Source organism: Neovison vison, chromosome 2, assembly GCF_020171115.1.
Source record: "Neovison vison isolate M4711 chromosome 2, ASM_NN_V1, whole genome shotgun sequence".
NCBI lineage: Eukaryota > Metazoa > Chordata > Mammalia > Carnivora > Mustelidae > Neogale > Neogale vison.
The window spans coordinates 183,626,148-183,650,760 of NC_058092.1; the positions used below are offsets into that span (position 1 = coordinate 183,626,148).

The 24,613-nt window shown below is 41.0% G+C and overlaps 2 protein-coding genes across 2 annotated transcripts in view; both read left to right on the plus strand.

The window, feature by feature from the left end:
• Window positions 1-4,562, plus strand: part of SUPV3L1 (Suv3 like RNA helicase) — a 28,969-nt gene extending 24,407 nt beyond the window's left edge. The window contains exons 13-15 of the mRNA XM_044239666.1: window positions 32-208; window positions 3,278-3,426; window positions 4,087-4,562. Coding sequence (XP_044095601.1) covers window positions 32-208; window positions 3,278-3,426; window positions 4,087-4,522 — 762 coding nt within the window. The 3' untranslated portion in view covers window positions 4,523-4,562. The remainder of the gene's footprint in view (window positions 1-31; window positions 209-3,277; window positions 3,427-4,086) is intronic.
• A 15,564-nt stretch (window positions 4,563-20,126) lies between these two features.
• HKDC1 (hexokinase domain containing 1) overlaps window positions 20,127-24,613 on the plus strand; it is a 42,726-nt gene continuing 38,239 nt past the window's right edge. Inside the window, exon 1 of the mRNA XM_044239667.1 lies at window positions 20,127-20,283. Coding sequence (XP_044095602.1) covers window positions 20,221-20,283 — 63 coding nt within the window. The 5' untranslated portion in view covers window positions 20,127-20,220. The remainder of the gene's footprint in view (window positions 20,284-24,613) is intronic.

A 24,613-nucleotide genomic window follows, 5' to 3' on the forward strand; every position in this document is an offset into this window, starting at 1 on the left:
GACCAGTAATGTATCTTTCCCCCCGCCCCAGGATATTTTTGTAGACTTTTCACAAGTTGATGGGCAGTATTTTGTCTGCAACATGGATGATTTTAAATTTTCTGCAGAGTTGATCCAACATATTCCATTAAGTCTCCGAGTGCGGTATGTTTTCTGCACAGCTCCGATCAACAAGAAGCAGCCCTTTGTCTGTTCTTCATTGTTACAGGTAAGCCTTTGTCTTTGTATTTGCCTTGTTTCAAGTCCATGCATTTCCCCAAACAACGCTTTGTTATATAAAGTAAAACGATTGGAGAGTATCTTTCAATATGGGAGACTATACAAGAAGTTAAATATAAAGTGGTTCTTTTTTTCTTACAGGCACTTTTTTGGGGGTCAGGGAAACTGTTGCTTTGTATTTGGATTTATGTGGTAGCCTTTGTGAAGAAGCTAAAACAAAAACAAGTATAATTTTGGGGGGCTGGTTCTTTGCCTAATGATACATTTTTTTTTTTTTTAATGTTTCTTTTGGTCTTCTTTTTAATATTTGTTTATTTGTCTGTTTATTTTAAGTAGGCTCCTTGCCCAACATGAGATGTGAACTTAACAGCCCTGAGATCAAGAGTCATATGCTCTGGGATGTCTGGGTGGCTCAGTTGGTTGCATGTCTGCCTTTGTCTCAGGTCATGTTTCCAGGATCCTGGTATTGAGCCCTTCATTGGACTCCTTGCTCAGCAGCGAGCCTGCTTCTCCCTCTACCTGCTACTCCCCAACTTACGCACGTGTTCTCTCTCTTTGACAGATAAATAAATAAAATCTTAAAAAAAAAAAGAGTCAACAGGCTCTACCAACTGAGCCAGCCAGATGCCCTGATATACTTCTTTCTTAATGGCATTGGGTAATATTTTTTGGAAATTCAGTTTTCCTAATTATAAGGCACTGAGTCAGGGATAGCTATCTTGTGCATTTGGTGCCAAGGTTCTAGCCCCTTTTCTTTTCATTCATTTGCATAGGGATACAAAACTCTGCCTCCTGTGGAGTACAGGATGCTCCCAGACAAGGGGGGGCAGGGAAGGGCAGTGGAAGCTGGACTTCCAGCCCCCTGCCATGTCCTCTCAGCTCGCAGAGCTCTTGCCTCTCACCCCTATTGCCTGTGGCTGGAGTGCTCTCACTAAACCCCCAAAGGCCTCCTCTTTGAATCCTCCTCACACTCAGTCTCACTGCTGTCTTTTCTGTAGAACTCAACATTCTGCATACTAACTGTGTTCCTACCAGATCTGTTTCTAAATTTATGCTCTAAATTACTTTGCAGTCACATAAATAATACATAAATGCTTTCTCGCTACACTCAGTTAAAACACTACAGATAGGTTAAATTGGGTTACCACCCCCAATCCCAGTCTTCGACGAAGCTACAGTTAACAGTTTGTGTCATTGCAGACCTCTTCCATTGCGTTTGCCTACGTGTGTGTATGCATATAGAAATTCTAGTTTCGTTGAGTGGGTGTGTTTTCCCATAAATGTTGTGATGAATTATTCTGCAACTTGCCTTTCTCTTTTCCCATTAATGTGTCTTAGAGGTATTGCACGTCCCAGGTATTTACCTAGAAAATAGGTTTCTTAGAGCTGACGTTTATGGGGGAGTTAGTTGGCATAAGGTTGAAGTTCATGGAACAAAGTCTCAACTGCTATAACCTGACCTGGATAGAGCTCAAGACCATGGCCTTGACCCCTTTTATACAGCTTTTCTAATGAAGCAGCAGCATTTTACTAAGGAGTAAGAGGTCCGGAATGGTATAGACCAACAGTTGCTTATATGTTCTGTTAGTGGTAGCATGTTACATTTAGAGATTTTTCCTTTTTTCTTGATCACCATTACTTAGTGAACTATAAAAGAGCTCAATCCTTTGGATGGTCTCTGATGCCCCCCTGGATGGTTGTTTGGAATCAGTGTTCTAGGGAGCTCCTTGAGGGCTGGCTGCTGGATGGAGGTACCTGATTGGCATCTCTCTCTTCCCTTCTCTGCACAGCTCTGTACTTAACTCTTTTACATACCGGGTTTCCACTAGTCTGTGGCCACAAATATTAATGCCACTGTCTCTGTAAAAGAAACTGAGTTTGGCTTGTCCTGCTTTTAGCAAAGGTTAGTATGGTCACATTTCCATCTTCATGGCTATCCTGTTTGGCACTTATTAAGCTTAGTAGAATGCATGACTGAATTTAATAAAATCATAACTTTTTTTTTAAAAGATTTCATTTATTTGACAGAGAATGAGAGCACAAGCAGTTGGAGTGACAGGCAGAGGGAGAGGGAGGGAGAGAAGCATGCTCCCTGCCGAGCAGAGAGCCTGATGTGGGGCTCCATCCCAGAACTCTGGGATCATGACCTGAGCTGAAGGCAGACGCTTAATTGACTGAGCCACCTAGGTTCCCCAAATCACAACATTATTTAACCATAGTTGTTCTAAAACTGCCTTGCCTCTTGGAAGTATTGGCCTTGTTTAGGTTAAACATTTAGAGATAATTTTCCCTAATCAGCAAATGAACCATTTGAAATCAGCTTATTCTTGAAGCCAAAGATTTTAAACTCTTGCTCTAGAAGTCTCATATGGTTGTGGTCTGTCTGCTGTAGGCATTATCTGTGTCATATGGTTGTGGTCTGATGCATAATTGTGCCTAGTGTTGTTGGGGAGTGGGAGCAGCTTAGTTTTCCAAGCACATTATCCAGCAGTGTCCTGTGGTTCCAGGAGGAGGTGTGGTGGTCTTATGGTATTGATGAGGAAGCTGAAGCACAGAGTGGTGGCTTAGCCAAAACACCACAGCCAAGTGAAGAGGCAGTCTTTTTACCAGTTTGATTGACTCATACGCAACCAATCCAAAGAGTTTCTTTATGATAAGGGAGGACATTAACAAGATACAGCTCATACTTGTAGTTATAGGACTGTTGCCTGAAGGGATAGAAATGACAGTCTTTGATGTCTGTCCAGAACTTAGAACATTAAATGTACATAAAAGTTAATAAGACCTAGGCTCAGGAAAGTTAGTTCTTGTACAATTTCTGATGCACATATTATTGCCCTGGTTTTGGAAAATGAAGGAAGCCCCCCTCCCCTTCTTTTTCCTTAAAAGTGTCTTTGTAAAGTATTAAATGTTCTAAAAATTAAGAGAAGTATAAAGAGGGAAAGATACCAGCCTGCTTATTGAAACAACCACAGTTGATTTTTTGTTGTGCTTTCTCTTTCTAATTGCAGACTTAGGTGAATTTTGATTTTTCTACTATTCTTTTCTTTTCTTTCAGTTTGCCAGGCAGTATAGCAGGAATGAGCCACTGACCTTCTCATGGTTACGCAGATATATTAAATGGCCATTACTTCCACCTAAGAATATTAAAGATCTTATGGATCTAGAAGCTGTCCATGATGTCTTGGATCTTTACCTGTGGCTAAGGTATCACATTTTTCCTTTACGTACTCTCGTTTTTCTAAGTAATAGGGGAAATCAAAGATTTTAAGAGTAAATGGTCTTTTGCTCTCTCAAGTTAGACACATTTTTGCAGGATGTTTTATGTTATGTTTATTGTCCATTATGGCTGTTGAGTCTTATTTATAAACATTCTAAAAATGACTGAGGGACTTCTTGTGATTCTAGTTCAGATAGGTAGGTGAGAAGGTTTACTAGACCGTTGCTATACAAATGGTGGTCCCTGGACCGAAAGCACTGGTACCACCTGGGAACTTGTTAGAATGAGAGAATATCAGGCCCACCACAGACTTAATCAGACCACATTTTAAGAAGATCTCCAGGTGATTCACTTGTACATTAATATTTGAAAGGTACTCTGCTAGCTCAGTGATTTTCAAAGGTGGGGCATGTCCCATGGGGGAACATACCAGAATCACTTAAGATGAGAGTGATGACCTATCCTCATAATGACAGTATTGCTCAGGTGTGCTGGGGCCAAAATAAGGGTTGATCAGAAGCACTGGACAGAGTTTGCAAAAACAGAACATTTGGTATTAATCAGTGTCAAGATATAGTTACGTCAGTGAGATAAGTCCAATACTGTGAGAAGAGCTCTTGTTATAACCTAATGTGTCTCTTTCCCAGCTACCGGTTTATAGATATGTTTCCAGATGCCAGCCTTATTCGAGAACTCCAGAAAGAATTGGATGGCATTATCCAAGATGGTGTACACAACATCACCAAACTGATTAAAATTTCAGAGGCACAAAAGCTGTTGAATTTGGAGAGCTTGTCAGCAGAGAACCAGTCGCGATTGTCAGGAACTGTGAAGGGCCAAGCTAGAAGGATGCGTGGAGCCAAAACATTAGGGAATAAAGCTGCTGAGACACCTAGCCCCAGTGTGGGAGAGAAATCCCTGGCTTCCAGATTGGTACAGCAAGGCCTCCTCACTGCAGACATGCTGAAACAGCTAGAAAAAGAGTGGCTAACACAACAAACGGAGCATGGCAAAGACAAAACAGAGCATGGGACTCCCTCAAAAGGGACAAGAAGGAAGAAGAAGGAACCTGATTCAGATTAGTTTTACTTTATTTTTGCAAATAAAAATATTTTAAAACCTTTTTATTTCTCATATGTATTTACTCGTTGCTATGGTATTGTGGCTATCTCTTACTGTTGTGTTTTTTGTTTGTTTGTTTTTTTGGCGTGGGAAAATAAGCTCTTAAAGATTTATTTAAGATTTAATTATTTTAACATTTAAAAATTACAAATTACAAAATTACAAATGTCTTAGAGATTTTATTTAAAATTTATATACTGGCCATTTTTAGTATAGCACTAAGATAATGCATTGTAAGGAACTGTGTATGGGAATAAAATCCATTTGGTGAATTGTTTTGATCAGTTTCCTACACCATCACTGAGGATGTCATGTATGGAGTTGGTCCCTCACCCGGCTTAAGACTTTTTTAGTAAGAGAGAGAGAGAGTAGAGGGAAGGGACAGAGGGAGAGGGAGAGAGAGAATCTCAAGCAGACTCTGCACTGAGTGCAGACCCCAGTGGAGGGCTTGATCGCATGACCCCGAGATCATAAGCTGAGCCAAAACCAAGAATCAGACACTCGACCGACTGAGCCACCCAGGTGCCCCATGGAGATACTTGAACCACATTGCTGGCTACTGTACCCATGTACCAGAGACTGTTCTTGCTGCTGGAATTAAGCAGGAAGCAAGATAATGTTTCAGCCCTCATGGAGATTATAATTTGATGTGGAGTGAACAGAAGTTAGTTAACCAATAACAGCTCTGTGAGGGCAGAGTCTATTGTCTATGAGTTGACTCTGTACTACAGCTCCTGAACTACGGTAGAGGCACAATCAATCTTTGCGAAATGAATGGATGTAGTTTCAGAGAAATGCTAGAAAGAGGTAGAATAAGGGAAGAGAGTGGCAAGGCTTTGGAGTTGGACAGATCAGGATATAATTTGTCTTATCACTGCTAAGCTCAGTGACCTTGCCCTCTTTTGGACTTGGTCTCTACCTGGACAATAATGCATGCCTGGTTGGAATTGTCTAGTAGGTTAAGTGTGATAAGATCCTATTTAGCACAGGGCCTGGTATACAGAAGTGTTTTGTAAATGAACCTGGAGGTTTGGGTTTGTTCTGTGAATTGAGCTCTTAAGTTGTTTCAAGAGCTGAATGAGTTTCTTGAGCAATAGCTAAATTGACGCTGACTTCAGATTAGGGATTAAACCTGATTTGGTTGAACATGGGTCAAGGAACAGCCAAGTTTGCCAAGCTAGTCATCTCTTTCTGGCTTTTTCTTCAGTTGAGATGGTATTTCATTTACCTGAGATGGCAGTCTTTATTCTTCTAATCTTTGCTTTTGTGGAAATAAAAGCTGAACAGCTGGCACTGACTATATTTCTCCCTTGCTTGTGGGTAAACAATATTGAAATGCCTAGAAGGGCATAATATATTTTTTTGATACTCTGCATTTGAGCAGCTTCACCTTCTAGAATTTGCCATCCCCTGTGACTTAATACTCTAGCAGACCTAGTCCATTCTTGCTCAGATGGGCTCAAGAAATACTCCTAAACTGACCTGGATAATGGATGTGGTCTTATTGTATTTAAATGATAAGGTACATCACTTCGTGTGTCTTAATTCTCCCACTTTCTCCCATTTGGGGGCCCAATTGGTAAGTCAGAGAAGACACTTAGGCAAGACAATTGCAAACACAGGCCATTTAAGTGTTAGCAAAGCCTCAGATGAGTGGAGAGGGGCTAGGGGGTAATGTAAGAGAAGAAGGACTGCTTGAATGCTGAATTAAGGAGATTTTATAACAGTGATACACCATTTACCCTCTAACCCTTCTCTTTGTGGGGGAGGAAGAGCTTTGTGGCTAGGCAGAAGATACTGAAGAAAGATGACATCTGGTGAAGCAAAAAGATAAAAAATAATTGGGATGGCCCTGAGTAATTCTTTGCTGTGTGTTTACTTGTCTTCCACAAATAGCCTGGTCTTCCTTCCACTCAGGTTGTGTTCTTGATTCTAAAATACAGCTGTTTTGTTTTTCCTTGCAGTTTTCTAGCAGGTTTTGAATCCTTGGATTATCGTGGCTTCAGCTGTCCATCAACATGAGGTTTGGATGTCCATTCCATCTCAGATCCTGCAGAACAGAGCTAGGTAATTCACTAAAATGTGGACAGTACATAACTGGTTAGGAATAATAACCAATGGCTTGTACATTGGTTTTGTACAATTGTACAATGGCTTTGTACATTGTGTTTGTGGACTAGTGTAAATCTACAAAATTGAATTGGGTCCTTTGGAAAAAACAACTTTGAATCACAAACATACAAAACAATCATAAAACACCAAAGTTTCTTACAGCTTAGAACTGGGAGTCTATAGTTATGATGCAGTCATTCTGGGTGTGTCCGCCTCAGACCTATTAGGCTATAATGAAAAGTTATGGTTTGTTAAGAGACAAGCAAATGGGTAGATGAGTCAGGCTACTTCCCTCCTCTATTTCAAAGCCATATAAAATACATAAACTTGAGCAGAGATAGCAATACTTATAAACAGACTACTGAGTTATCACTGTTCTCTAAAAGCCTGTCACTTAACATAGGGGGATAATGTCAGAAATGATAAGTCACAGTTGTCTTTATGGGCAAAAATGCTGGAGAAAAACAACAACAAAAAAACCTTTTTTAAATAGGATTGAGCTTAGAAGACAATTCAAGAAGCTACTTTGGTAAATTTGGGTAGAGGAGGTGTTCTTGAACTTGGTCCTTCAAGGCCCCTCTTTTACAGTCTACCTTAAAATTTGACACCATATGCTCACTATCCACTTCATGGCCTTGAGAAGCCCCTGGTGCTTACAGAAGTTCTGGAAAGGCTTGTAACCTTAGTGACTACTTTGAACTGCTGATTGACACACTGTAATTTGCAGTGAAATTGATAATCCCTGCTGGGAAGTCTCAAGTCCTTGTAATCAAGCCAAGAGATGTATGGTATGTGTGTGTGTATGTATATGTGTGTATACATACATATTTTTAAATTTAATTTGTAATGTTCACACATTTTTTTGTTTTTCTCTTAATAGTTACATACTCATTTTCTTAATACATATATCACTTATTGTTATCCTTTTTTTAAAAAGATTTTTTCTTTATTTATCTGACAGATAAATAGGCAGAGAGGCAGGCAGAGAGAGAGGAGGAAGCAGGCTCCCTGCAGAGCAGAGAGTCCGATGGGGGGCTCGATCCCAGGACCCTGGGATCATGATCTGAGCCGAAGGCAGAGGCTTAACCCACTGAGCCACCCAGGCGCCCCTATTGTTATCCTTTTAAAACTGGTAAATAGGGGCACCTGGGTGACTCAGTCCTTTAAGCACCTGACTTGATTTTTGACTCAGGTCAATCACAGGGTTGTGAGATTGAGCCCTGGTGTGGGGCTCTATGCTCAGCACAGAACCTGCTTAAGATTCTTTCCCTCTCCCTCTGTACCCTTTGCTCGCACTCTCTCTTACTCTCTAAAAAACAAAACAGCCCAAAAAATAAACCTGATAAATAGGTGGATGTTGATTTCATTGTATCTATAAAATTCCCTTTGCATATAAGTATTTGAAGTGTAATAAATTTAAAACAAATTCATGATATAAATTCAAAACAAAGCTTTCTTGGAAATAAGAACTTTCCCATAAGCCATACTTCCATACATTAATTTATCTCTAATCTGTATACATAAGCCAAATAAGCCTAAGATATTAAAAAAATATTTTTTGGTCAAAGGATGGTATACACAGCTTGAAAACTAGAGGCAAGTACAATTGACTCTGTTACCTATTATAGTATTTACCTTATTGGTGCTACAGAATTTGTATCTCCTGCTATTTCCTAAGTTATTATAAGACATTAGCTATTGATTTCCTGTTACTGTAGGTGAGGATTTAGCTTTCTTAAATCTTTTCTTAAGTCATTCATTCTCTCCATTTCCCTTTAAAAAAAAAATAACTATTTGAGAGACAGAGTGAGAGAACGTGCATGAGCAGGAGGAGGAGAAACAGACTTCCCACTGAGCAGAGAGCCTGATTGCAGGACCCGAGATCATGACCTGAGCCAAAGGCAGGTGGTTAACCAATTTAGCCACCCCAGAGCCCCTCCATTTCCCTTTTGATACAGCTATTACTTCTTTTTTGTTTTGTTTTGTTTTTGTTTGTTTGTTTGTTTTTACCTTTTTGGGGGTTGTTAAATCTGTATTTAGCAATTATGTTCATGATTTTTGTACTACTTTATAGGTCATTTCTCTATTTTCTAAACTATCAAAATCTTAATTTATCTAGTGTTTTTTTCTTAGAGCTCTTTATTATTTGATAATTCCATTTTTCCTTTTGAAAATAAGAGTAACAATAATATAATGTCTGTGTCTTGAAAATAGATTTTTAGATGCACATTTAAAAAGAAAGATTTAGATACACATCTGAGTCATGGAATTCAGAAGAAGAAAAGAATACGGCATTGAGGTAAAAAGAAGGTAAGGATTTTGTTGTTTCACATTAGAATGTTGGCATTCTAACAGCTGACAGTCCCTAGCTCTAAGAAAATAGATGTATTCAGTGCTCGGCTTCTTATGGAGAGACTTTTATCTATTAGAGGGGAAGAATCTCTACCTTGTGAGATGATGGAAGAAAAATCTCCCATGACTTGGTCTTTTAAATTCTGCATGGTGATTTAATTTCATCACCATCTGGCCCATGTACTGTGACTTGTGACTACTCAGATATCTGTACAAATTCATAAAAATGATTTCCAGCTGAATTGCCAATTCTGCCTGCTGTTATTTAATTTTTAGTAATATTAGAATTCATATATTTTCTTCATAATCTTTTAACTAAGTCTTGCCCTGATCTTAAAGCTATTCTTGCCCTTTTTCCTAGGCTAATGCTCTTCTTCCCTTATTAATATAATAAATCATATCTTGTTATAGCAAAGTTTACAATATATGTGTATACATTACTTCATTTACTGACAACCCTGGTTTATAGTATTTCTTAGAGGCAGTCATTTGTTGACTTTAAACTGTTTGAAGCTAATTAAGAATGTTGTAAAATGTAATCAGAGAATATATAAGTATTTAATACTATCAAAGTAAAAAATATTGGAAACTGTGTTAGAAAGTATGCTTTGAATCATTCCCAGAAAGTATTTTTATTTAATTAATTGATTCACTAATTAATTAATTTATATGTTCAGTTAGCCATTGTATAGTACATCATTAGTTTTTTATGTGGTCTTATTAGGAAATGCTTTACAGATTTATATAAGCTTTTTATCAATTATGAATTTTCCTCATTAGCCCAAAGTTAAATTTCTCTTTTTGAACTTAAAACTTGTGCTAGGAAAAAAGTACTGAATTTTTTTTAATGTCATATAATTCTTCCACCCCTCCCTTCCAGTTCCATTGTTTTTAGTTATTTTATTCTAATTTCATGGATGCAATATCTTATTTCCCTAAAAATACTTTGGGGTTTTTTTTTGTGTGTGTGTATGTGTTTTTTAAAGATTTTATTTATTTATCTATTTGTCAGAGAGAGAGAGAGAGAGAGTGAGAGCGCGCGCGAACAAGCAAGTGGAGTAGCAGGCTCCCTGCCAAGCAAGGAGCCCGGTGCAGGGCTTTATCCCAGGGTCCTGGGATAATGACCTGAGCCAAAAGCAGCTGCTTAACTGACTGAGCCACCCAGGCGTCCTGATATTTTAGGTTTTTTAAAATTTTTCTTCTGTCTAATATATACATAATTTTTTTCTTGCTTGGTTAGATTTTTTAAAAAAAGGTTTCATTTATTGAGAGAGAAAAAGAGAGGGGAGGGAAGGGGAGAGGGAGAGAGAATCTGAAGCAGACTCCACACTGAGCGCAGAGTCTGGTGTGGGGCTCGATCCCACAACTGCAAGATCATGACCTGAGCTGAAACCAAAAGTCAGATGCTTAACTGACTGAGACACCCAGGTCCCTCTGGTTTGATTTCTACCTTTACTTTTGGTAACTTTTCTTGAGTGTCTAGTAATCTTTGGCTATGTTCCCATTTAAAAGTGAATTAAGCTTAGCTCTGTTGATATGGCTAGGGCTTATTGACTTCAGGTTTTAATGTAGGTTGATTGGATCATAAGCTGGCTTTTTTAAAATTAAGAAATAATTGACATATAACATTGTATAAGTTTAAGCTGTACAAGTTGTTGGTTTGATATTTTTATATACTGCAATATGATTACTGCAGTAGTGTTAGCTAGCACCTTTATCATATCATATATTTCTCATTTCTTTTTTGTATTGAGAACAATTATTATTTAATCTCTTAGTAACATTGAAGTTTCTGATGTAATACTGTTGACTAATCACTTTGTTATACCTTAGATCTCTAGAACTTATTGATTACTTGTTACAGGTTTGCACCCTTAAACTTCTCCCCAAATTCCTTGTTCCCTAGTGCCTGATAAATGCCATTCTACTCCCTGTTTTTACAAATTCAGTTTCTTTTTAGATTCCACCTATAATGGGTGCCTGGGTGGCTCAGTGGGTTAAAGCCTCTGCCTTTGGCTCAGGTCATGATCCTAGAGTCCTGGGATGGAGCCCCAAATCAGGCTTTCTGCTCAGCAGGGAGCCTGCTTCCTCCTCTCTCTCTCTCTTCCTGCCTCTGTGCCTATTTGTGATCTCTGTCTGTCAAATAAATAAATAAAACCTTAAAAAAATTCTTAAAAAAAAAAAGATTCCACCTATAAGTGAGGTTGTACAATATTTGCCCTTTTCTGTCTGACTTATCACACTTAGCATAATGCATTCAGGGTTCGTCCATGTTGTCACAAATGGCAGGATTTCCTTGCTTCTCATGGCTGAATGATATTCATCTTTTTAAAAAAAGATTTTAATTTATTATTTTATTTATTAATATATATATTTATTTGATTTAATTTAAAAAAGATATTTATTTTTTTGACAGAGAAAGAGAGACAGCAAGAGAGGGAACACAAGCAAGGGGAATGGGAGAGGGAGAAGCTGGCTCCCTGCCAAATGACAGATGTGGAGCTCAATCCCAGGACCCTGGGATCATGACCTGAGATGGGATCATGACCTGCGCTGAAGAAGACACCCAGCAACTGAACCATCCAGGTACCCCTCTTCTTTTTTTTAAGATTCACTTTATTTTATTTTTACTTTTCTATTGTCTTCCTTGTCTTTCATTCCTTTTTTTTTTTTAAGTATTATGTTAGTCACCATACAGTACATGATTAGTTTTTGATGTAGTGTTACATGATTCATTGTTTGCATAAAGCACATAGTGCTCCATGCTTTAGAGAGAGAGAGTGTTTGAGACCGGGGAAAGGAATGGGGCAGAGGGAGAGAGAGAATCTCAACCAAACTCCCCTCAGAGTGTGGAGCCCAACACAGGGCTTAATCTTAGGACCTTGAGACCATGACCTGAGCTGAAATCAAGAATTGGATGCCCAACTGACTGAGCCACCCAGGTGCCCCAAAGTTAATAAAAAAAACCTTTTTTTTTAAAAGTAGGTTCCACGCCCAGGGTGCAGCCCAGTGTGGGGCCTGAGCTCATGACCCTGAGATCGAGACCTGATCTGAGACCAAGAGTCAGATGCTTAACTGACTGAGCCACCCAAGCACTCTAGTATTCCTTCTTTATCCATTCACCCATTGACAGACACTTAGATTATTTCCTTATTTTGACTATTTTTGGATAATGCTTCAGTGAAAATATGTGTGCAGATTTCCCTTCATGATACTGATTTCACTTCCTTCTGATATATACCCAGGAGTGGGATTCCTGCAATATGTAGTTCAGTTTTTAATTTTTTGAGGAGCTGCCATACTATTTTCCATAATAATTGTACCAATTTACATCCCCAACAGCAGTGTATCAGGGTTTGCTTTTCTCCACATTCTTACCCACACTTGGTATCTCTTGTCTTTTTGATCAAACCCGTTCAAACAGGTGGGAGGTGGTATCTTACTGTGGTTTCGATTTGCATTTCCCTGATGATTAGTGATGTCGAACACCTTTTCATATTCTTGTTGGCCATTTGATATCTTCTTTGGAAAAATGTCTGTTCAGGCCCTTTGTTCATTTTTAAATAGGATTTTTTTTTTTGCTATTATGAGTTCTTTATGTACTTTAAATATTAGTCCCTTATCAGACATGTGGCTGGTAAATATTTTCTACTATTAGATTAGTAGATTATCTTTTCAATTTATTGGTTTTTTTCCTTTGCTGTGCAGAAACTCTTTAGTTTAATGTAGTCCCACTTGTTTGTTTTTGTTTTTGTTGCCATTGCATTTGGTGACTTATCTAAGAAGTCATTGCCTAGACCAATGTCAAGGATTGTTTTCCCTGTGTTTTCTTCTAGGAGTTTTGTGATAATATTTGATCATATTAAGTTACTTTTTTGAGTGGTATAAGGTTAAGTGTCCAGTTTTATTCTGTTGCATGTGGACCTCCAGTTTTCCCAGCACCATTTATTGAAGAGACCATCCTTTCCCCCACTGTGTGTTCTTGGCACCCTTGTCAACATTAAATGTGGGGATTTATGTGTGGGCTCTCTATTCTGTTCCACTGATCTATAGGCCCGTTTTTAATGCCCGTACCACAATGTTTTGATTACTATACCTTTTATTTTATTTTTTTAAGATTTTATATATTTGGGAGAGAGAGAGAGAACCAGAAGGGGGGAAGGGTAGAGGGAGAAGCCAACTCCCCATTGATCAGGGAGCTTGATGCAGGACTCAATCCCAGGACATGGTATCATGACCTGAGCCAAAGTCAGACACTTAACCGACTGAGCCACCCAGGTGCCTGAGTATAGCTTGTAACAGCTTGAAATCAGGTATTATGATACCTGTTCTTTCTCAGGATTGGTTTGGCTATTGGGTTATTAGCTGGCTTTTTTAGTATATATTGTCCAAATATTAGGATCTATAGGGTTTAAAAAAAATAAAAACTTAAAAAAAATTTAGAATAGTTTTAGAGGTGCAGAAGAGTTGCAAGAGAGAGTACAAAGCTCTCATATAGCCTATACCCAGTTCCCCCTGTTGTTAACATCTTATATAAGTGTGCTCTGTCTAATTACTGAGCCAATATAGATACATTATTATTAGCTAAAGCCCACAAATTGTTGAGAGTTCCTTAGTTCTTAACCTAATGTCCTTCTGTAGCAGGATCCCATATAGGAGACATTGTTACATTTAGCTATCACCTGTTTTTGGGCTCCTCTGGGCCCTGATATTTTCTCAGGCTTTTCTTGCTTCTGATGACCTCAACAGCTTTGAACTGGGCTAGTCACATTTTCTATAGAATGTCCTTCATTTGGGATTTGTCTGATGTTTTTCTAATGATTAGACTGGAGTTTTGATGTTTGGGGGTAAAGTGGAGGTAAAGTGCTTTTCTGATCATATCACATCAAAGACACACGCTATCAGCATGACATCCCTGATGATGTTGACCTTGATCATCTGACTGAGGTAGAGATTTAGCAGGTTTCTCTTGCTTAGTGATACCCCTGTCTCCCCCTTCCATATTGAATTCTCTGGAAGGAAGTCATTGCAGCCCACACTTCAGGAGGGGGCGTTAGGCTCCACCTCCTTGAGGAAGAGTTACCTACATAAAGTATTTGGAATTCTTCTGCAAGGGAGGTTTGTCTTTTCTTCCCCGTTTATTTATTTAGTCAGTTATTTCTTTATGTCAGTATGGATGCATGAATATTTATTTTACACTTTGGGTTATAGTCCAATAATACTTTTATTGCTCAAATTGTCCTATCTTTGGTTATTTTGAGGTATTTTCATTGGTTCCTTGTATCCCTTTGACATGTCCCCAACTTTTTTCTTTTTTTCTTTTTGGCATTTACTTATTTTCAGGCACAAGATGCTCCAGGCTCATTTTGTGTGTACCCTGCCGCCGCTCTAGAATCAGACATCTTTCTGAGGACCCCAAGTTCCTGTGTTTGTGTGTATGTGCGTGCACGCGCAGAATGGTATTAGAAACTTGTATCTGGGTAGCAGAGGTGCACGTTGCTACTGAGTATCATTGCTTCTGGGGTCTTTCAGCTGACAGAGTAAGGAAACAGGCAAGTACACTAACCCAGGTACATATATTTATCTACAAATATTTATACATTCATGTGTGTATATCTCCATATGTACCTACATTAAGCTAATCATGAGTTTCTACTGATGTCTTCAACTGTAGTACAGTAGCATGGATCATGGTAGCCCTCTACCCTTGCTTGTCGGTAACCTCCCACCACAGCAGTGAGAAGACCACCTCCTGCCATCCTGCCTCCATTTAATGATCCAATTCCAGTGTCCACAGATAGTGGTTTCAGAATGGTTCAGCTGAGCTCCCAGGGGAAACAGCGTTAGCAACCAGACTGCAGCACTCTACTTCTCCAGCTACTGTACCAGGGCCTGTGGGAGGTACAGAGAATAAACAGGAGACTGTTGCTAGGTGGACATTCTTTCTCTCATGACTTTAACTTAGTGAAACAGCAGGAGCAGGAACCCAAATTTCTGAATGATTCTGTTAAACAGCAGGGGGCAAACGACCCCAGCAGAGCCTCAAAACCATGCCTTCTATGGGAGGGACGACACTGTGGGGTTGCTGGAGAAGTTCTCTATACTCTGGAGCTGAGCAAACATGAGCGGGAAATTCAGGGCCAGGTCTCAGGGGCCCTGGAGTAAAAAAAGGAACGAGTTTAGTTCCCATGTGTGTAGTACATCTCACTCTTCCTCAAGCCCCAGTTACTTGGGTATTGTTCCTTTTGCCATTGGTCTGGCTGACTCCACTCCCTTCCAAATGTACTGAGGTCAGCATCTTTTCTCCCCATTCCCTTCAGTAAGGCTATCTCACACATTTGTGATACAGTTAGAGTCTTCTGTCCATCTGCATTGCACCCGTGATCTTCTAAGTATTTTCTTAAATTCACCTATGTTAAATTCATTCTTTGTGCTATAAGGTTCTGTGGGTTTTGACAGACATACTGTGTTATGTATTTAATGTTACGGCATCATGCAGGACAATTTCTCTGCCCTAAAAAAACACTCCTGTGCCTCACTTAATCCTCTTCTTCAGACCCGACAACCACTGATCTACTTACTGTCGCTATATTATTGCCTTTTCCACATCTACGGCCATTTAGTGCTAGCAGAGGAAAGACTGGATCCCCACTGAGGGAGAAAGGATGTATACAGACAGATGTCTGCTGGCAGAAACTGGGCAGAAAAAAATGGTTTGGAGTCTCATTGTTCAGTGTCAGGGTTTCACTTGGTGGCCGTATTTTCCGTCTTGTGCCTCACTCCCACTGCTCATGGTGCCTGAGGTCCCAGGTCCAGAGGCTTTGGCATTCGAGCTCTCCAGAGATTAAAGCCCGCACTGTCTGGGAAGGCTGGTGGTTGGTCAGCCACCCATTACTTTAGGTGGAGAAGCACACCTGGTGCCTGCTTTTGAAAATATTGTCTTTGTAGCCAATCTCCCATTTTTGGTTCTACATCTTGCCTCTTGCTCTTCCAAGGAACCAGGGCCTCCGATTCCTGAGCATTTCTAAAGTTAAAAATGTCATCACTCATTTCTCTGCAAAATCACCCTCCGCAGTCACTTGAGTTTCAGTGTTTCCTCTGCTATGCTAGGCTCTGTCAGCTTTCTGTCTTCCAAAATTATGCTAAGATCTCTTATTAATCACTATTTCATTTCTCTTTTCCTGGTGAGTTTGCCCAGTGTTTAACCAGAAGTCCTGTTTGGTTTTAGAAATTTCGTATTTTGTGCAATTGAGATTGTAACTACTGTGAAAAATGTTAACAGCCACAGGAATTGCATTTCCTTGTAGGACTTGTTTCTCCTTGGTATGTATTTTGCAAATACAGTTCTTAATGCAGTTGTGATAAAAATAATTGTGTGCCGTTAATTTCTCCATGAGCATTCCCAACCTTTTCTTGGTCAGGAGTGAACCTACAAAAAATGATCAGTAGCATTCTTTTGAAACTTGCTGAAGTTAACATTTCTGCTTCATTTGTGGTTGCTCCTAGAGACACCATCATAACTGTAACTGTTGGCAGGGTTTGGAAATTTCTACATTGACTTTCTTGTATGGAAGTTTGCTCTCTTACACATTCTCTTATTCTTTTGCAACAAGTGGAATAACAGTACATTAGACTAATTAATATTTCAGACAACTTAATTTTGGATATATCATGAAAAAGAGTACAGAACAGAATTCAAGATTATTTTCTTTAGTAACAGGAATAGCATATTTATAAAATTCCTAATTGTTCTAGTAATTCCAGTAAATGAAACTGTTACCTTCTAATGGTTTATGGTTGTTTTACTGAGTGTACTGAAAGGACTACATGTATTTTCTTATTCTAAGGGACCAAATGGGATGAGATGAAAGAGCAATTTTAGGAAGGGGTCTCCTTCTTAAAAGTGAAGAGGGTGATGGCTTAGATTAAAGAAATGCTTTTAATGTGCCCACTGTGGGCCACATGGATTCTCTTATGTGATCTCATTTACTTTTATTCTCAAAATGACCACTGGGATAGCTATAAACCCTGTACAGATAGGAGCCTGGAGCAGTTGTCTTCAGTGAGGACAGAGCCAAAGTGGGATCCCAGGACATGTACACTCTCCCCTGTGTGGCCTGGGGCTTTGGGCTGCTTTTCCCAGCTTAGGCTCCATATTCCCCCATACTTTCCTTCCAGGTTAGTGAGTGCCAGTATAACATAGGAACTCTAAAGCCATCCTACCCTCATTCAAATATTTATTCCACCATGTACCAGTTGGGCCCCATGCCTCAGTTTCTCCGCCTGTAAATCGGAGAGAATGAAATGATAGTTGCTCCGGGAATTAATATTGAAGACACTTAGTATATATTACTCAGGTGTTTACTAAGTAAGTGGGTAAATTCTGTTATACTTCTAGTCTTTCTGCCATGCTCAGTACTTAAAAGTAAGCAGACATTATCTTTAGGCCTTGCCATAAGGGAGAGTTCTAGGAAAACAGAGATGTATATAGAGGTGAGAGAGTTTCCCTTCTTATATGGAAGATTTGAGGCAGACTGGTACTATCCTTTAACCAAAATCTCACTTAGCAGTGCCAATCCTCAAATGGGCATTCTTAAATAAGATCTAAGTGCTTGTAAGACTGGCATCCAAGTATCTGTGAATGGCTGCATAGAAATTTAATAAGAGTGGAAGATTCCAAGGGTTGGACTGGGATAATCCCAGGTGAGGAATGGTAAAATAAGAAAATCGTTTTGTCTTTATAAATCTGAGCTAGATGGTTCCAAATGTATGTGATCCATGTAGCTGTGAAGCTTCTCGGCTCTTTTGGCTCACTCAGACCCACAACGGAGATGCTGATGTGCGGACATTTAAAACGGAACAACGCAACAGATGAACGCCCTCTGACAGCCTCTGCCTGGTTAACATTCCAGAGGCTGTCTCTCTGGTACACACAAGCAGCCATGAGACATTTGAGTGAGGCTCTGGGTCTTTTCCTCCTGGGGCCATCGTAAGCGCTTATCCCCTTATCCCGAGGGCGAATGGATCAATGACAGCAGGTGCCATGCTGCGCTGCAGAGGCTACCTTTTAAAAGGAGGAATTAGGGGCATCTGGGTGGCTCAGTAGTTTAAGCCTCTGCCTTCAGCTCAGGTCATGATCTCAGGGTCCTGGGATCGAGCCCCGCATCGGGCTTTCTGCTCGGCATGGAGCCTGCTTCCTTCTCTCTTTGCCTGCCTCTCTGCCTACTTGTGATCTGTGTCTGTCAAATAAATAAATAAAATCTTAAAAAAAATAAATAAAAGGAGGAACTAAGTCTTTTATCACCTATGGGCAGGTCACCTGCCTCAGGGTGTTATCCGCAGCCTGTAGGACTTGGGCAGAGCACATCTGTTTCAGAATACCAACAAATTCCACGTGGTTTGGGGAACTGAATAGTTTTAGCAACCGCAGGTCAACCTGTGTTTGTACAATAGACAAAGTAAAGGAGCTGAAAGAGAGTTCATAGTCTGAGGGGTCAACAGGCTGGAAAGGGTAGGGTTTCTGAATATGGGAGACACTTGGAAGTCTGAGGAAAGTATCTGGAGTGATTTTAATTGAACACTGTGCTTACGCTAGACTTGCAGTGGCCCGTACCCATGGCGGAGGGGGAAAGGGCACTGGCTGGAGAATCAGTGGCTTTTGAAGAGGCCGCAGTTGAAGGTTCTTTGACGAGGCAAATGCTCGGTGATCCCTGGATTCACGAGATTGTGTAGCAGAAAAGCAAACAGAGCTGAGGCTGCTAAGCTGATGGGGAGAACCCGTTTCTTCCCTTGTATTGAGGAGCAGGTGCTATGAAGGCGCAAGAAACGCCAGGGTGCCCAGCAAACCTGCTTTCACATCCGGTCAGTTGCTCATTTTAGGAAGCAGTTGATTAATACATGAGAAATTATGGTCAGGGATCCCTTCATTTGTTATTTCCCCTCACTGGGACCCTGCCGGAACGACGTCTCTGTATTTAGCTATCCAAGTAATTAGAATTCCTGACAGCACCTGACAGAAAGCTGCCGATATTAATAATTACTGGGTGATCATCTATTGCACAGAGGAAGAAGAGAGGCTATATCACATACCAGTTAAGAGCTGGGCGCTGGAATGAAACCGCTGGTTTTCATTCCTCTCCGTACCATTTATAGGTTTTGTGATTTTTCAGTAAGTCACTTTCTCTTTTGGGGCCTCAGTTTCCCCATCTATGAAATGGGAATAGTATGTGCTCTGCCCTCACTAACTGCTCATGTTGACACCATAGTTGTTACTGATTGTGTGACCACTGACTGTGGGAATAGTGCAAAGTCTACTGTACCCACACATCAGCCCCTTTCTGTGTCCTTCTCACATCAAGTATGATGCATGAGATGAGTGAGTAAACCAGATGTCTTCATGGTGTGAGACGTTTCCTGTCTGTGACTTCAGTCTTTCTCTCCAGCAGCAGCTTTCTGGTGAGCAGCCCTGACTTCCGTTCATCCTCTCTCATGGATATTTTTTCCTGGGTCACCACCTGTACAGTCAAGGTATTCTGGCTTATCATTGCGGGATAGATAAATTTTTATCAGTTCTTTTCCATTACCACGGGCTGTTACGCAAGAGCCCTGCTCTGTCACAAAGAGAAGGATTTGCCCCAACATTCTTGAAGTCTTCCTGTCCAGGGCAGTGTTTAGTCTTAATTAAGACAACACTGCAGAGGGGCAGGGAGTCAGGATTTCCATCCCTGTGTTGAGAAGAAAAGGACTCGAGAGAAAAGGCCAAGACCAGACATTTGCGGAGCCGCTCAGCTGGTTGAAAGTTGGCTTTGTTTAACTCCCAGCTTCTCAGAAGATTTTCCTCGGCTGAGTGGGCTTGGTGGAGCCCTGGCTTGAGAGTGTTGCTTAGCAACGAGATCTTGCGGCACCCAATTCTCCAAAGAGTCAAGCGACCCATCCCCTGCCTTCCCTCCACCAACCCTCAGCTACCATCCCAAGCCTCCTATTAGACAATCAAGTGTATGCTGGAGGGAGGGACCAAAGAGAGGGGCGAAGTTTAATCATTGAACTCTTAACAGCCTGGAGGTATTTAATCTGTAGCACCCAGTTGCCAGAGGCCCTCCAGCCTGAACTGGGAGCGGGCAGCACTCCAGAGACACAGGGGTAAACACCGCACAGAAATCTCTGCCCATCTCAAGAGAAACCAAACTTGGGGGAAAATGTTTGCGGTACACTTGATGGCGTTTTACTGCAGCAAACTGAAGGAGGATCAGATCAAGAAGGTAAGGAATCGCAGAACTGAGAGATCCCTGATTCATTCTTTGCTGGCGGAACTGATTGATACTTTGCCTACATCCAAAAAGGATTTAAGGCAGTTTATTAGAAAAGGTACAGGAACACAGGACCAGTCAAGAGCTCAGGGGAGGGGGGAGGAAGTGACTCTCCCGCAGGCTGGACATTACACATTGTCCTGAGCCTTGCATTTCACTCGGTACTTCCTGGTAGATACAGGTGGTAGATAAGGCTGGTAGATGTGGGACTGGAGGGGATGAGAGTCTTCAGAAAGGTTGAGGATGATTGTGGTTTTTTTTTTTTTTTAAGATTTTATTTATTTATTTATTTATTTATTTATTTTTTCTTTCCAATTTATTTATTTTCAGAAAAACAGTATTCATTATTTTTCACCACACCCAGTGCTCCATGCAAGCCGTGCCCTCTATAATACCCACCACCTGGTACCCCAACCTCCCACCCACCCCGCCACTTCAAACCCCCCAGACTGTTTTTCAGAGTCCATAGTCTCTCATGGTTCACCTCCCCTTCCAATTTACCCAAATTCCCTACTCCTCTCTAACACCCCTTGTCCTCCATGCTATTTGTTATGCTCCACAAATAAGTGAAACCATGTGATAATTGACTCTCTCTGCTTGAGAGAGATCACAAGCAGGCAGAGAGAGAGGGGGAAAGCAGGCTCCCTACCAAGCAGAGAGCCCAATGTGGGGCTCGATCCCAGGACCCTGAGACCATGACCTGAGCTGAAGGCAGAGCTTAACCCTCTGGGCCACCCAGGTGCCCCGATTGTGTTTGATATAAGGGGTATTTGGGAGGAAACGCTACAAAGGACGGGAGAGAAATTTTGAGAACTTTTAAAGTAATTCATATGACGCTTCATGTGCTTGGAAGAATGTAAGCATGGGAACCAGGAGGGGTGTGGGGTTCAGTGTGCAGTCATGGCACTATTTATTACTGGCTTGTGCTGTTTGCCAATAATGGGCCATCACTGGTGTGCATTATTTCGTCACTTTGCTCAAGAAAACCCCACACAAAACACATCCTAAGGTAGGACTCTTAACAGTGGCCAAGCCTCAACCAGAGCCCATCAGCATTGTCTCCGGGAGGCCTGGTATGAGCCCAGCCTGCCCTGCTAGCCACTCCTGCTGCCAGTGCCTGGGCCCTGGGCGCTAGTATCTCTCAACTTACAGATAATAGGAGCCCTATGGGCAGACTTAGCCAAGGTCACCCAAGTATTTCAGGTGGAGTGAGGATTAAACCCAAGTCTCTGACTTCCCTAGCATTCTTTCCATTGTGCCATGATGCCTCCTGGCTTCTGGAACAGAGAGAGAACACATGACCGCGTTACAGCCCTCTTGTGCTTGCTGTGAGAAACCTCCCGGGAATTCCGTTCATTAGAGATTTGGGTTAGAAGTTACAGCAAATCTTAAAATGTTGTAAGTCAATCTGATTTAAGCTGTCTTAATTTTCATTTATTGATTATATTCACAGAGTCCCTCTACTGACTTCTTGAGGAGGTAGAAAAGTCCTACATAGCACTGCTGAAGGACTCACTTTCTGTTACTACCTGCTTTGTACAGAGGACACCTGCATGGTGTTTCTCCAGCTCCCAAGAGGGAGTCTTTGGAACCCTTACATTTGGTTCTGCAAACTAGTTTCATTTTCTGGGGCCCCTCTGTGGCAGTTAACCTGTTGTTACATCCTAGAATCAGAAAGGACATGTTTGTCCACCAGCCTAGGTGCAGGCTCAAGAGGAAGGTTATGCAGCCTCGCCTGACTCATTCCAGGTCCTCTGGAAGGAGGGTCAGCCTTTGTCAAGGCCGGAAGTTGACCCTTCCCTCACCCCTGCCCTCGCCCCTGCCCTCGCCCCTTCAAGAAAGCTGAAGATTGAGCTGTGTCAGGATAGTCAGGAACGCCGAGTATCCACTTTAAGGAACGGGTGACGGAGATAGAATGGGCATCTGGTTTATGGACTGCAGGATGACTCACAGGTTCTGAGAACAAGGGTTCATGCACTCCTCCATGTGGTAGCAGCACACCTGGTCAAAAGGCACAGGCCCTTTCTCTCTCTGGGGTCAGGACGGCCGTCGGCTCCTTAGCTTCTGTGCTTCCTGCCCCCAGAATTGTCGAGTTCCTGGGCATTACTTGCCTGTGAGGGTTGCTATTCAGACCCTGGAACAATTTGTAATTGTTTTTTTTTTTTAATTTTGCATATAATGTTTTAATAAATTAATATATAAAGGAAGATTATATATTTTTTTCTCCTTTTATTTTTTTTTTCCAATTTATTTATTTTCAGAAAAACATTATTCATTATTTTTTCACCACACCCAGTGCTCCATGCAAGCCGTGCCCTCTATAATACCCACCACCTGGTACCCCTACCTCCCACCCCCCGCCACTTCAAACCCCTCAGACTGTTTTTCAGAGTCCATAGTCTCTCATGGTTCACCTCCCCTTCCAATTTACCCAAATTCCCTACTCCTCTCTAATGCCCCTTGTCCTCCATGTTATTTGTAATACAATTTGTAATTGTTTTAATGTTAATCTCCCTATACCAACATTAAAACGAAGAACAAAGTAAAACAGGAAGGAAGGAGAGAAGGAGGAAGGAGGGAAGGAGAAACCACTCTGGTAGCTTCTTTTCCAATTCGGTATATTGACATTATTTGACTTATTGAAAACATTGGGCTGAGTCTGGTCACTGACCTACAAATTGTTCACTCATAAGAGAAGGCCTGGCTAGGTTTTCAAAGTGTACTTTTTACAGTTGAGTAAGTCAACATTACGAAAAGGGAAAATGTTACCTTTAATCCCAACCTCCCCCCCCCACAAACACTGTCAGATTTGCCCTGTGAAAACCCTTATAATATGTTTCTGTGAATATGTCATACCTACAATTCTAAATTTTGTGTCCTTCACTTATTGTTAAATTGTAACCACTTATATACATTTCTCCCATTTCTTCATAATTATCATTCTAATATCTTCTAATATTCAGTCCAGTTGGATATTCTTAATTCCACGTTTTCCCTCTTCGGCTACTTTATTTCCCCCCAATTTTTATTTAAATTCTAGTTTGTTAACATATAGTGGTATATTGGTTTCAGGAGTAGAATTCAGTGATTCATCACTTACATACACTGCTCATCATAACTTGGCTACTTTCAAAAACATTTTTTTAACAATGAAGATATTGCTTTGAAAAACATAGGGATGGATTTAATGTTCTCTGTCTTTGGGATTACTCTAAGGTTAGATTTCTAGAACTGAGATCACTAAGTCAAAGAGGTGAACCTTTTTATGACTCTCAATTCATATGCGACCTTTGGACTAAGCGATCTCTAAAGTCACTTCTGGCCTCCACATTCTGTCATTCAGCAGATCTGAGCTTATAGTTTGGGGAATTTGTTCTTCCACGTTAAATGTGCTGCTCATCAGCTCTTTTGTTTAGAAGATAATCCTGTTTTATGGTTTCAGAGTCTTACCAAAAATGTGCTTGGTTTTCTGTAACTCAGACACCCTCCCTTAGTGCCAGCAAAGAATGCACCTGTCTATGCAGGCCCCAGATCACCTGTTTGGATTTAAAATGTAGCTTTTTTTTTTTTTTGCCCCAGCATATGTTTCATTCTTCCCTTCTAGCCACTGTACCCTAGAAGGTACCCTAGAAGGGCCCCTGGGAGGTACAGAGAATAAACAAGAAACTGTTGCTAAGTGGACATTCTTTCTCTCATGACTTTAACTTAGTGAAATAGCAGGAGCAGGAACCCAAAGTTCTGAATGATTCTGTTAAACAGCAGGGGGCAAACAACCCCAGCAGAGCCTCAAAACCATGCTTTCTGCAGGAGGGATGATGCTGTGGGGTTGCTGGAGAAGTTCTCTCTATTCTGGGGCTGCATAGCACATCTCACCCTTCCCTAAGTCCTAATTACTTGGGTCACATCCCTTCCGTTGGTTTTCTCTGTGTTTGTAGCTGTGCCAACCAATTAGTCATAAACAGACTCAGGGTGAACAGGAAGCTCTTTATGAAGCATGACCTATTTCCATCCTATCTCTTCAAATACATTGAAAGCCCAATTGTCTTTTTTTTGTTAATGGCTCTCTGATGGTTTTCTGGACTGTCTCTGGCCCCCAAATCCCTGGAAACTTGGGTCTCGGGATTGGTCTCCAGACTGAGCTGGGATGCCTGCCCACGGGGCCTGGCTGATGGCTAGGACCTATCCTATGATACAGGTTATGTGACCCCTGCACTTCAGGTATAATGTCTCTGTTGGGCTCCTGTGTCGTGCACAGAGCTGTGAAGCAAAACCAGGCAGTGGG